The sequence below is a fragment of the Chiloscyllium plagiosum genome, chromosome 11 (assembly GCF_004010195.1).
Source record: "Chiloscyllium plagiosum isolate BGI_BamShark_2017 chromosome 11, ASM401019v2, whole genome shotgun sequence".
Taxonomy (NCBI): Eukaryota; Metazoa; Chordata; class Chondrichthyes; order Orectolobiformes; family Hemiscylliidae; genus Chiloscyllium; species Chiloscyllium plagiosum.
Genome location: NC_057720.1, coordinates 37,989,683 through 38,003,315, shown reverse-complemented (window position 1 = coordinate 38,003,315; position 13,633 = coordinate 37,989,683). Strand labels below are relative to the sequence as shown.

Below are 13,633 nucleotides of genomic sequence, written 5' to 3'. Positions count from 1 at the left end.
AAAACAGAAATTGCTGGAAAAACTCAGTTCTGTGTTCTGAAGAAGGGTCACTGGACCCGAACGGTTAACTCTGCTTTCTCTCCATAGATACTGCCTGACCTGCTGCGTTTTTCCAGCAATTTCTGATTTTGATCCTACAGGTATTTTTCTCTTGAAGAACTTTCATGTTCAGCCATCATTGTGACACTGCTGTTGGTCTGGTTCACAGATCTGTTGTTTTGGTTCGAGAAATAGTTCCATTGATAGCTTCCAGCAAGGAAGAAGAGCTTGGGACCGATGATGAAATTGAAAACTGGATCCACAAAACACTTTCCAGACTGACAGACGTTAAACCATTGTCCTTCAACCTGACCTACATAACCAGATATCTCTCAACCTTTGGCATCAAGGTGTGTATGATACATAAGAAAAAGAGTCCTTAATTTTTATCCCTAAGAAGAGGTACAAAATTAAAGTACACAATCTAAGAATAAGAGATAAGCCACCCAGGACTGAGAAGAAGAAGAATCCCTTCACTCAGAATTGTGAACCTGTGGAAATCCCTCCAACGGGTAGCTGTTGGGGTCAGTTCATTAGATCTATTCAAGAGGCAGCTGGATGTGATCTTTATGGCTAAAGGGATCAAGGGATAATGAGATTTCATGATCAGCCATGAGCGTATTGAATGGTGGTGCAGGCTCGAAGGGCTGAATGGCCTACTCTTGCATCTATTTTCTATGTTTCTATGTTTGTAAAATTAATTCATATTTAACAATCTAGAAATTGAATTACACAATGCTCAGTTTATAAGTACATAACAGGGTTCTCTTATGCCCATAATAGTGGGCAAATACACATTCCATGTCGGAATTGTAAGACTCTCTGTATTGGTAAGGGCTACATTATAACTGTCCAGTGTGTGCAAATTAGGCTAATTGTGAGTTAGAGGGCCATTTCACAAACTTTGTTTTCTCCACTTGATCATAGCAGACGCTGCACACATTTCGGTCAGTATTCCCAGTCACAGCCCGAACTGTTGTCCCTAAAAGAACTGCCCCGAAAAGATAAATGTTAACTTTTTTTATACTGTATATACTTTATTATAAAATGGGAAGTAGTAAGAATATTCCTCATTGCATTTATGTAGCACCTTTATCACAATAAAACTTTCAAACAGGAGTTTTGCAGAAGAATTACTAAACAAAGGTTAACACAGAGCTGCAGGAAAATCTCAGATATTGACCGCAAACTGTTCTACCTTAATTTTGTGTACAAAAAAGTAAGTGATGTCTTATTGGAACAAAATAATATTGTAAACACTTTATGTTTATATCTCTGAAGGAGCGCATTGTATATTTTATCTTGGCCCTTACAAATTAGTTTTCACTAAAGCACTTGAGGTGAGAAAACAGTGAATATAAATGGTTTTTCCTCAAATTTTGTTTGCACATTATGGACAGCGTTAAAGCATTATAAATTGTGGAATGCAAGGTACTGAATATGTAAATTGAGATGTTCTAAAGTCATGTATCAGACTTGTTTAAAAAATACTTTAGTAGTTCAAAGTTCAAAAGTAAATTATTGAAAACACAGTTGACCTTTTAATTCGTAGAATGTCTTTCCTACTGGAAAGCTGCCGTTCTCCCAATTAATTTGTGACTGTGAAGTCCATAATTTTGAACACTATCCTTAATGTACTTCATTAAGGTTACTAAAAGTTACTTATTCTTTTCTTTTGCAGTTATCTGTGGATGGGGCTAAGAATGTACCCTGGACTAACTTCACATTAGTTCACTGCTCATGCAGCCCTCCTGGTGCATATTATTTTGGTAGTGCATGGATCAGATATGATCCCCCAGTTTTCATCGAGAATATAGATTTCAGCAGTCTCCAGAAGTGCCCAAAGTGGTTGGACAATTTTAAGGTAATGTGATTTCAAGACCAGTTGTGGCACTGTTTGCTGTAATATTTGTAACACAGAACTAATATTGGTATTGTTGGGTTACATCAATAGCTCAGTATTTTTCCAGAATTTGGGAAAATAATTCATTTAGTATTTTTGGGAAGCTGTTGCTCTGATGTTTCCAAGTAACATAACAGAATTGATTACTCGAAGAAAACTTAAGGATTATCTTACCAACAACAAGCTAGTTGTCAGTAATCAACCTGGGTCGAAAAGGGGATCTTTTGCCTGACCAATCACCTCAGCTTGTTTTGAAGAAGTGGCTAAATCAATGATCTGCTGTAGTATGATTTCCAAAAACAATGCAGTGGAGAATCTCCCTGCCAATTAAGTGTTCGTCTTTGAATAAGATAACAAAATATCGCTAGAAATTTATGAGAGAATAGATTGCATGGATGTTGATCAAGATTTTGCTGTTTTAACATACATAGAGCAATTTATTCCTTAACTGTTTAAAATATTCTTATTCTGAAAGCTTTTTTCACATGTAGTGAGATGTTTTAACAAAATTAAAAGACATGCTTTAAAGTTCAGCAAATTTTCATTGTAACATACAGTTCAGCGTTGTAATGATGGTCCAATTTGCAGAGCTTTGGGATTCCTTAACAGGTCAGGTTCTGATATCTGTTGCACATCTGATGAAAGTTAAGCAGAAGTCATGGGATTCTGTACCAAAATAGAGAAAACACCAAAACAGAGCAACAGAGGTAATGTTTCAAGACTAGTGAACCTTCATCCAAGTGTTCTGACTAAGGGTCACTGGCCTTGAAACATTAACTCTATTTATTCTGTCTACCAAACCTGCTGAGTTGCTCCAGCATTTTCTTTTTGTTTGTTTCAGATCTCCAGCATCCACAGCGCTTTGTTTCATTGTTGTCCAATTAAACCAGACTGCTTCCTCTCAGTGGCTAACTACAGAGAGGCATTATATCAGATTGGTATCCAAATCATTTTTAGAAATACAAATATAGCAGGATGCTTGTGAAAAAAGGTAGAACTATCACCATTATTTTTGTATTAACCTGGAAGAAACTTATTTTTCTTACTTATTTCTTTAAAATCTGCAGTCATTCCCAAGAAGAGTTTATCATGAGTACCTCACTGTGATTTTCCATCTTTGTGAGGTTGCTGTTTCCTCATTGGAAGAAGGTACGCTTACTTTTGATTTGAAGGATCAGGCCTGGTCTGCTTTACAGGTGTTTTCAAAAGGATACTGTAACACTGCAGTTTATCAGTTGCCACTTTACCAAGGAGCTCCCACTCAGGTATGAAATATCTTTGTGTGATGTTAGAATTATCCTGTACTAAAATACTTAGCTTTATTTCAGGCGTGAATTTGTTCCAGAGTGAACACTTGATTTGCAGCCCTGACAACTGTGAGATATCCTCAGTATGAATCCTCAATCATTTCACTGCTTATCTTCATTAGATACACACCATGGTGAACAAGTCATGAGCGCTCAGCATGATAAAAGGTCATTGGGAAAAACACACATCTTCCCATCGATCAGTCCTCTTAGGAAGACCAGTCAAAATGTTAGCAGGCAGTAATCCTGATCCTTTCTTGAGGAAACAGTAACATTGCACTAGAGTTACAACACCAGGTTATAGTCCAGTCCAACATGTTTATTTGGAAGCACTACCTTTCGGAATGCTGCTCCTTCATCAGGTGGTTGTCAGGTAAAGGAGCAGTGGTCTGAAAGCCAGTGCTTCCAAATAAACCTGGGTAGATTCGATTAGATTATATTAGATTACTTACAGTGTGGAAACAAGCCCTTCGGCCCAACAAGTCCACACCGACCCGCCGAAGAGCAACCCACCCAGACCCATTCCCCTACATTTACCCCTTCACTTAACACTAGGGGCAATTTAGCATTTCCAATTCACCTAAACTGCACATCTTTAGACTGTGGGAGGAAACCGGAGCACCCGGAGGAAACCCACGCAGACATGGGGAGAATGTGCAAATTCCACACCGACAGTTCCCCGAGGCAGGATTTGAACCCGGGTCTGTGGCACTGTGAGGCAGCAGTGCTAACCACTGTGCCACCCTGTCGCCCATTGGACTATAACCTGGTGTTGTATGATTTTTAACTTTTTCCACCTCAGTCCAACACTGGCACCTCCAAGTCATGGACTAGAGTCAGTATCAATGCTGGGCGAAAGTTAGGACTGCAGATGCTGGATATTAAAGTCAAGAGTGTGGTGCTGGAAAAGCACAGCAGGTCAGGCAACATCCGAAGAGCAGGAGAATCAACGTTTCGGGTAAAAGCCCTTCATCAGGAATGAGGCTATAAGCCTCGGGGGTGGAGAGATAAATGTGAGGAGTGGGGTTGGGCGAAAGGTAGCTGAGAATGCGATAGGTGGATAGAGGTGGGGGTAATGGGTGATCGGTTGGAGAGGAGGGTGGAGTGGATAGGTGGGATGGAAGATGGACATGTAGGACAGGTCATTGGAGTGGTGCTGAGCTGGAAGGTTGGAACTGAGGTAAGGTGGGGGGAAGGGAAATGAGGAAACTTGTGAAATCCACATTGATGCCATGGTTGGAGGGTCCTGAGGCAGAAGATGAGGCATTCTTCCTCCAGGCATCGGGTGGTTAGGGAGTGGTGATGGAGGAGGCCCAGGACCTGCATGTCCTTGGCAGAGTGGGAGGAAGAATTGAAGTGAATGGCCACAGGGCGGTGGGGTTGGTTGGTGCGGGTGTCCAGAGATGTTCTCTGAAGCACTCTGCGAGTAGGTGTCCTGTCTCCCCAATGTAGGGGAAGTGGATGAGATGCACTGGAGGGCACCATCAACCACGTGGGAGGGGAAATTGCGGTCTTTAAAGAAAGAGGCCATCTGGTGTGTTCTGTGGTGGAACTGGTCCTCCTGGGAACATATGTGGTGGAGGCAGAAGAATTGGGAATAAGGGATAGCATTTTTAAAGGATGCAGGGTGGGAGAACGTGGGTTTGTAGAAGATGTCACTGTTGAGTCGGTCACCGTTGATGGAGATGGAGAGGTCCAGGAAGGGGAGGGAGGCGTCAGAGATGAATTTAAGGTCAGGGTGGAATGTGTTGGTGAAGTTGATGAACTGTTCAACCTCCTTGTGGGAGCATGAGGTGGCGCCGATGCAGTCATCAATGTAGCGGAGGAAAAGGTGGAGAATGGGGCCGGTGTAACTCTGGAAGATAGACTGTCCCAAGTAGCCAACAAAGAGACAGGCAAAGCTGGGGCCCATGGCTACCCCTATCGTTAGGAGGAACTGGAATGATTCAGAAGAGGGTGAGGACCAGTTCAGCCTAACAAATGAGTGTCAGTGGAGGCGTACTGGTGGCGACGTCAGGAGAAGAAGGAACAGAGGGCTTGGAGGCCCTGGTCATGGCGAATGGAGGTGTAGAGGGACTGGATGTCCATGGTGAAGATGAGGTGTTGGGGGCCAGGGAAATGGAAGTCTTGGAGGAGGTTGAGGGTTTGGGTGATGTCCTGAACATAGGTGGGAATATCAATGCTGTCTTGGAACATATTTGGAGCCCCTACTTTGAAACAAAAGTAACACTCCTAAAAGGTAACCACTGTGCAACTCATCCCACAGGTTTGATCTACAAAGTACAAACTGCAAAGGGTAAAATTTCTTCATGGCCAAAAATGGTAAATTAGGCATTGGTTGTCCATGGTATGTTCAGTCTGATATAAAATTCCAACTGCATTAGATTGTAATGTTAAAACAGGCTGAAAAAGCAATCTTGTCAGACTGTTTCTCAAGATGAAATTCTACCCACTATCCATACTGAAGGTAGCTTGAAACAGTCCGAAATTTGACATACTATACTCTCCTTATTGCAGAACGTCTTGGCTGCTTTGGCAAAAGAGGATGCTCAGTGTGTTCTGGGAGATCTGGTTCGCAGGAACACTGTAAGTATCATTTACAATTAATGAGACAAAGTTTTGAGTTTGAAATGCAATTCTTTAATCTTATTTTCTTAACAGATTCTTCGAGTGAGGGGTGCATCAGTGCTTGTTCGTGTTGCTGATGGAAGAAGGGCTGAAGAGTTGCAAACATATTCTGAGGCAGTAAGCTGAGACTCTCCTACTGAGAATTAATTCATTCCTTTCGCCTGCCCTACAGGGAATATTCAAACCATAGTGTATTTACAGATGCAAAGAGAAAAGAAATGACAATGCATTTAAGTTAGTGCAGTTTCTACCCTACAGTCATTAATAAGTGCAAATAGTACCGATAATTTGACTCTGTCAGAAGTGTTTAAAATAAAGTGACAAAGTATCAAACTTTTGTTCTACGTTGGCCAAGAGTAGGCTATTCAACTCAAAGTCTATCCTGTCATTTAATTAAATTGTGACTGATATGTTGTGATTAACTACATTTATTCTCGTTCTAGTTGTGGGTATGTTTGCCGAGCTGGGCATTCCTGAAGAAGGGCTTGTGCCCGAAACGTCGATTCTCCAGTTCCCTGGCTGCTGCCTGACCTGCTGCGCTTCTCCAGCAACACATTTTCAGAGTTGATTTAGGTGACATCTTCAGGGTTTTGGAGCCTCCTGTGAAACACTGCTGTACTGTGTCTTCTGGAATTTATTTGGTTCCGGTTGTTCAGTCTAAAGCACTGAAGATGTCACCTAAACAGGGGACTAAATGTCTGCAAGTCAACTTCCCAGCTTGGTGAACATACCTACAACTACAACTGGCACCTGAGCTACAAACCTTGAACATTCATTTACCCTCTTTACCTTGTCACTGCTAATCAGCTCACATTAACGTATCCTCCTACTGAAACTTCAAGGAAATGTGTTCCCTATGTGCTGAGTTTAGGGATTCATTCGTGTGGAAATTAAAGGTACCACAGATCCTTATAGCAAACAGTACAACTCATTTCCAGACATGAAGAATATAATGTGATTTAATTAATTAATTTTTGATTTGTTTTTTTGAAGGATATTAATCAGTCATATTTACCATCTGAACTCATTGAGTTGTACAAAGCAGAACCGAGTAGCACATTACTCAAAGAGATGATTCCTGCTGGCAAGTCAAGGGAAGATTTTAAAAAGCAACTGTCACTTCGATTCAGAGAGGTATGTAAATTGTAGAACATTTCAAAGTGAGAGAATTTCATGTTCAGTGAAGTAATACAGGGCAGCATGGTGGCTCAGCACTTAGCACTGCTGCCTCATGGAACCAGGGTTCAATTCCACCATCAGGTGATTGGCTATGCTAAATTGTCCATAGTATGCAGGGATGTATAAGTTGGGCATATTAATCATGGGAAATGCAGGGTATAGGGTAGGGGGTGGGATGTTCTCCAGAAGGTTAGTGTGGACTCAATGGGCTGAATGGTCTGCTTCCACGCTGTGGGGATTCTATGATATCTATCCTCTTAAGATGTTTTAATCACTTTCTAAAACTCTTCCAATAATCAAATTATTTCACATAAAGAGGCGAAATAGCCTAAAAAGACACTTGCTCACACTTTTGCTGAGCCCTGAGGAACATTGAATTAGGAGCAGGCCAATCAGCACCTCGAGCCTGTTGTACCATTCAATGAGATCATGGCTGGGACATGTGGCCTAACGCCAGATAACCACCTTTGGCCCATAACCCTTAATACTTCTGTTCCATAAAAATTCTTAGCAAAATTGTATATAGAACATTATAGAGCAGTACAGGCCCTTCGGTCCTCAATGTTGTCATGACCTGGGAAACCAATTTGAAGCCCATCTGGCCTACACTATTCCATTATCATCCATATGTTTGTCCAATGACCATTTAAATACCCTTAAAGTTGGTCAGTTTAACTTGTTGCAGACAGGGCATTCCACACCCTTATTAGTCTGAGGAAAGAACCTACCTGTCCTGTGTTTATCACCCCTCAATTTAAAGAGATTCCAGGAAATGAAAATGCCCTTTGTACGCCACTCACAGCTAACCTGAAATGGCTGATTTTTATTTGTTTCAAATGAAATCCTAGGAAGTGGGGTTGGCAAGGTATAAACAGTTACAATGGGCTTGAAACACTAAGTCTTCCTTTCTACGCTGCCACACTTGTTGAATTACTTCAGCACTTGGTTTTTGATATTATCTGTTGGAGTTTTGTTCCTCAAGCATGCCATTTTAGAACTATAATGTAATTGAGTAATTTTTTCCATCTATCATCTCCAACACTGGAATTCTGTGGTGCTGTGGAGTCAGTGGACCATGTATATATTGGGTGTGGGCGCCTGCACTCCCTTTTTTGATTTTTAAAAACCTTCTTCTGTTTCTGGTTACACTTCAGTCCCACGTTCCTGATCTTCGGGCACCCGGTATGGAGCGGGGAAGGCAGGTCTGAGGACCTCCTCGTGAATCTGCTTCTGGGCCTGGCCAAACTGGTCATAAACAAGTCCAGGCAGTGGGCCATGGAGGGGGTCGTAAGGGCCAACTGCCTGCCCCTCTTCCGCGGTTACGTTAGAGCCAGTGTGTCTCTGGAGAAGGGAGCATGCGGTGTCCACCAACACTCTTGAGCTGTTCAGGGAGAGGTGGGTGCCACAGGGAGTGGAGTGCATTATTTCCCCATCCAACGCCATTTTGATTTAATCCCTGCCCTCCCCTTCACTGTTTGAATACACAAAAAAAAAAAATTGTGGCAGGGAGGGGAAGAGTTTTTAAATTACCACTATGATAGCTGTGTGAATGGTAATGTCACTAAAACAGTAGTCCATGGCATGCAGTGAAATTTGAATTGAATAAAAAGCAAGTCTAATGGTGACCATACAATTCCTGTTGATTGTTGTTAAAAAGTAAACTTGGTTGCTGACAGAAAACAAAAAAATGCTCATCCTTACATGTGCCTCCAAACAATGTGGCTGACTCTTCACTCTCTGGGGAATAAGCAAGGAGGCCTACCTGAACAAAAAACAAAAATCATCTCTAAAATCCTTCAGCTAGTTTTAAACTCCTTTCGTCCACAAGACCCATTATCTGCTCCATGCATATAATCAATTTGCTGGCCACACGTTTGTCTGTCCCAGCAAGGAGGACACATTCTAAGAGAGGGAACCATGACTAATCAAGCCAGTTAAGGAGTCCATTAAGTTGAGAGAAAAAGGAGGTCAAGTCAATGATAGCCCTAAAGACTGGAATAAATTCAGAATCCAGCAAGAGGACTAAAACAGATAAGACTGAAAAACAAGGGTAAACTGCTGAGGAACATAAAACTGACAACAAACGCTTCTTTAAAAAGGAAGAGAGAGGTCAGGGTGAATATAAAGCCCCTTAGAGAATGAATCTTTAAAGACTATTATTGAGAATAAGGAGATGGCAGAGGAGATAAAGATATTTTGCATCAATCTTGACAGTGGAAGATTCTTCAAACATCCCATTAATAGTAAAAGAATAAGGAGGTACAGGGGAGTTGGTATAAATTCCATCACTGAAGTCATAGTATTAAATAAATTAATGGGCCTCAAAACTAGATACAGCCTCTGGCCCTGATATCTTTTATCTAAGGGTCCCAAAGGAGGTAGTTAATGCATCGGTTGCAATTTTCCAAAAAAGTCCTTGGACCTGGTGAACTACCAGAGGATTCGACCCCCCCCCCCAATTTGTCATCCCTATTCAAAAAAGGGAGACAAATAGTGGGAGTCTGTAGGCCGATTAGCCTAACAGCATTGAAAAAGTATTGGAATCAATTGAAGTAGTAAAAAGCATAATGTTTAGAAAATTAATCAAATGGAGTCAGCATGCTTTGCGAAATGAAAATAGCATCTGTCTGAAATGAAAATAGATTTGTTAGTCTTTGAGGAAGTTTTAACCAGAATAGATTGAGGGAAATCGCAAGTGCGTTATTTTTGGACTTCCAGAAGGTACTTTGCCAAAGTACCTTGCAAACGTTTAAGTTTAGGAGCCCACAGAATAGGAGGTAATATACTGCCATGAATAGAGAATTGACTATTGGGCAGGAAACAGCAAGTGGGGATAAGAGATTACTTTTCAGGTTGGCGACCTGAGACCAGTGGGGTCCCACAGGGATCAGTGCTGGGATTGCAACTGTTTACAGTATTATTACCAACTTGAAGGAAGTGAATATTTCGTAGCCAAGTTTGCAGATGACAAAAATGGGTGGAAAGTCAGGTTGTGAGTAGGATACAAAGTTGAGGAAGTATTAATAATTGGGCAAAAAACATTGGCAAATGGAGAATAAAGTGGTAAAATGTGAAGAAGCTCATTTGGAAGGGAGAACGAAAGAACAGGGCATTATTTAAATGGAGAAAGTCTGCAGAAAGTTGCAACACAAGGGATTTGGGAAAACTTGTGTGAAAAACAAAGCCTGCACACAGGTGCACCAGGTAGTGAGGAACTCTTTAAAAAAAAAAACAGCCTTATTTCAAGAGGGTTGGAATATAACAGTTGAAGTCTTACTGCAACAGTACAAAGTGAGACCACATCTGGAGTACTAAGAACAGTTTTGGTCCCTTATTTGAAGAAAATATTTCATTTCACTGGAGATCATTCAAGAGAAGGTTCATCCTTGGTTTGGAAAGATTGTCTAAACAGCAAAACAGACAGGTAGGGACTGTAGTCGCTGCAGTCATGAGATGATATCATCGAGACAAATTTCTCAAAGGCTTAACAGGGTAAATACTGAGAGGTGGTTTCCCCTCACAGGTGGTCTCAGACCAGAGGGCATAATCTCAATTAAAATGAAAGGATGGGGATGCAATTTAAGACTGAGATGAGGAGGAATTTCTTCTGAGTGTTGAGAGTCAGGAAATCCTTGCCAGACAGCTGTGCGGGCAGAACCTTGTGAAGATATAAGGCCGAGATAGGATTCTTGATTAGTAGGGGAATCAAGTATTATATGGAAAGAAATTGAATTGAAGCGTTGTCAGATCAGCCACAATTGTACCAAATGGTAAGCATGCTTGAGGCGCTGAATGGCCTACTCCTATTCCCATTCCTTGGAGTCTTTCCTAGCCTGCCACACCACATTGAAGATGGAACCACCAGCAAGATAATTCACTAAGATTATTCAACTGCACTACAGCTCAATTTCAAAACTTCCTTCAACACATTCTCAGAAAATGAACACCAAATGCTGAAGTCAAAGTGCCAGCTACCATCCTATTTTCAAACGGTCTTCAGGGTCCTTGCCTCCAAAATTGATTTCCATCTCAACATAATTCCAAAAAGTATCTCTCTCAAACAAACAAAAGGCACAAAAACTCAACGCAAAATTCATTGTTGAGCAGTAGAGTAAATTAAAAATGAGATGACAACTCTGGCAAACATGAGTGAAAGAGCCTTGTAACAGCTTGCAAGGACATTGGGATTCTTAATCCCAAAAAAGCAATTCTTTTGCATTTTAATTTTATTTCCCCACAGAATACTGTACGGGCATCCTGCCTTCAGATTATGAAATCTAACAGCCAAGTTCTATTGTAGTTTATGTTAAGCACAATAGACAGTGGAAGAAAAAGTAATCAGAATTACCAATCAAGTCTGGAATTTTGATCAGATCATCTGCCTATACCAAAGTGAAAATCATTAATGCCAGGAACAGATTTTTAAATGTTCAAATGCAGATTAAAGGTGTACTAGTTTTACACTGTCCTTACATTTAATAGGATCTTAAGTTTCCATTGAGCATTCCAATATTACAGTCTTGTTTCATATTTTTCAATTCAACAGCTTGCGTTACACTGCTGATGACAATTCCTCACGACCTGGCTAGTCCATAAAGTCCTGGATTTACATCTGAAGACAGGAGAACTGGAGTACCAACTGTGCTAAAAATCAATAGCCTTTCCTGCACAAGAAGTCAGCAATGAAAAGACTTACAAATGCAGGATTTCCCAATTTGTTGCATTTACAGTTATACACAATGTACGATGAGGTCCCATATTTGATTATTGAAAATGAAACATACTTTCAAAAAAAAATCTAAAGAAAAAAACAGAAGGGAGAATTCAAAAGACAGTTGGGCAAGATTCAGATTGCAGATTTTAGTGCAAGGATTTTATATTCGATGGTTTGAAGTGTTAAAGCATTAATACAAAGCAAACAATGCAGGGTAAGTCCAGGCATCTGGGTTTTGAACAGGTTGTTAGCAATGATAAAGTAGAAATGGAGTCTGTGAAAGGCTGGAAGTACTGATCATTGTAGGATGTGAAGTTTGCTTGAAAGTTCATGCCATGAATTTAAGAACATCCAACAGTACAGCACAGGCTAAGGGAATGGGTCTGGGTGGGTTACTTGAAGGGTCAATGTGGATTTGTTGGGCTAAAAGGGCCTGTTTGCACACTAGGAATTCTAATTCAGTTACAGACCCTGGTCCACCATGTCAGTGTCAACCACGATGCTATTCTAAACTAATCCCATCTGTCTGCTCTACTGCCTACCTGTTCATGTCTGTTTAAATGCCTCTTAAAACATTGCTGTTGTATCTGCTTCTACCACATATTCTCTTGCCCATTTTCTTTAAACTGGACCCCTACCCCATAACCTTAAACTGACTATCCACACCTCAATTTTTTAAATACTTCTATCATATCACTCCACAGCCTCCAAAGCTCTCGCAAAAACGACAAGTTTATCCAACCTCTTCTCATAGCTAATGCACTCCAATCCAGGCAACATTCTGGTAAACCTCTTTTGCATCTTCTCCAAAGCCTCAACATCCTTCCTATAATAATGGTAAATTAGAACTGCACACTTCTCCAAATGTGGCCAATCTAAAGTTTTTTAGAACTGCTGACTTTTATGCCTCATACCCCAACTGATGAAGACAAGCATGCATATGCCTTTTTACCACCTTCTTCACGTTTTGCCACTTTCAGCAACCAGAGATTTCTCCATATACAAATATTAAGGGTCCTGCCATATCCTGTACACTTTCCTAATGTTTGACCTCCCAAATGCACCACCTCACTTATCTGCATGAAACTGCCATTTCTCTGCCCAATTGATCTTTATCCTTTGACAATCTTCCTCACTATCTGTTACTTCAATTTTCACGTCCTCTGCAAACTTACTAATCAGACCACTTACATTTCCATCCAAGCTTATATGTAAATAGAGCTTCCACCTTGCAGAACACCGGTGTTCAGATTGCCAGTCATTAAAACCCTCTCCACAACTACTAGGTCTTCTATTACCAGGCTAATTTTGTATCCAATTTACCATAATCCCACGTGACTTATCTTCTGGACCAGCCTACCACGAGGAACCTGGTTAAAATGCTTTACTAAAGTCCCTGTAGACACCATTCAATGCCCTATCCTATTTAACTCGAGGAAACAGCAACAGAACAGTCAAGTGTTATCGATCCAGTCAATTCAGACAGGTTTATGTCAAAATATACAATGGTTTCAAACAATTGCCAAGTTGAAACAGGCAACTTCATGCTGGCCTTCTTTGCATATGGAGTTAATTCTAATAAGCTGAAATTGCCAAATAGAAATGAACAGTCCTTTGTGGCTAATAAAATGTACCTAACTAAACAATACTAACTTTAGATGAATTCTGGTCTCAGAATCTACACAGTAAGGTCATAATGCTATGTATTTACAAAAAGCTTTAAAAAGTAGTCAAAACCACTCTTGCAGTGAATAAATAAAATCTTAAAACAAGCAAGTGACTTAATCGAATGGTGTACGAGATCTAGCATTGAGTACTGAAACTAAACAAAAATTTGGTTCCTTAACTCAAACATCAGTGCAC

General features: G+C 40.7%; 1 protein-coding gene across 1 annotated transcript in view; it reads left to right on the top strand.

The window, feature by feature from the left end:
* The window catches only part of LOC122554308, a 51,981-nt gene extending 38,415 nt beyond the window's left edge, over positions 1 to 13,566 (top strand). The window contains exons 10-16 of the mRNA XM_043699122.1: positions 209 to 389; positions 1,721 to 1,903; positions 3,010 to 3,207; positions 5,767 to 5,835; positions 5,911 to 5,994; positions 6,871 to 7,011; positions 11,603 to 13,566. Coding sequence (XP_043555057.1) covers positions 209 to 389; positions 1,721 to 1,903; positions 3,010 to 3,207; positions 5,767 to 5,835; positions 5,911 to 5,994; positions 6,871 to 7,011; positions 11,603 to 11,620 — 874 coding nt within the window. The 3' untranslated portion in view covers positions 11,621 to 13,566. The remainder of the gene's footprint in view (positions 1 to 208; positions 390 to 1,720; positions 1,904 to 3,009; positions 3,208 to 5,766; positions 5,836 to 5,910; positions 5,995 to 6,870; positions 7,012 to 11,602) is intronic.
* Positions 13,567 to 13,633: the final 67 nt, after the last annotated feature.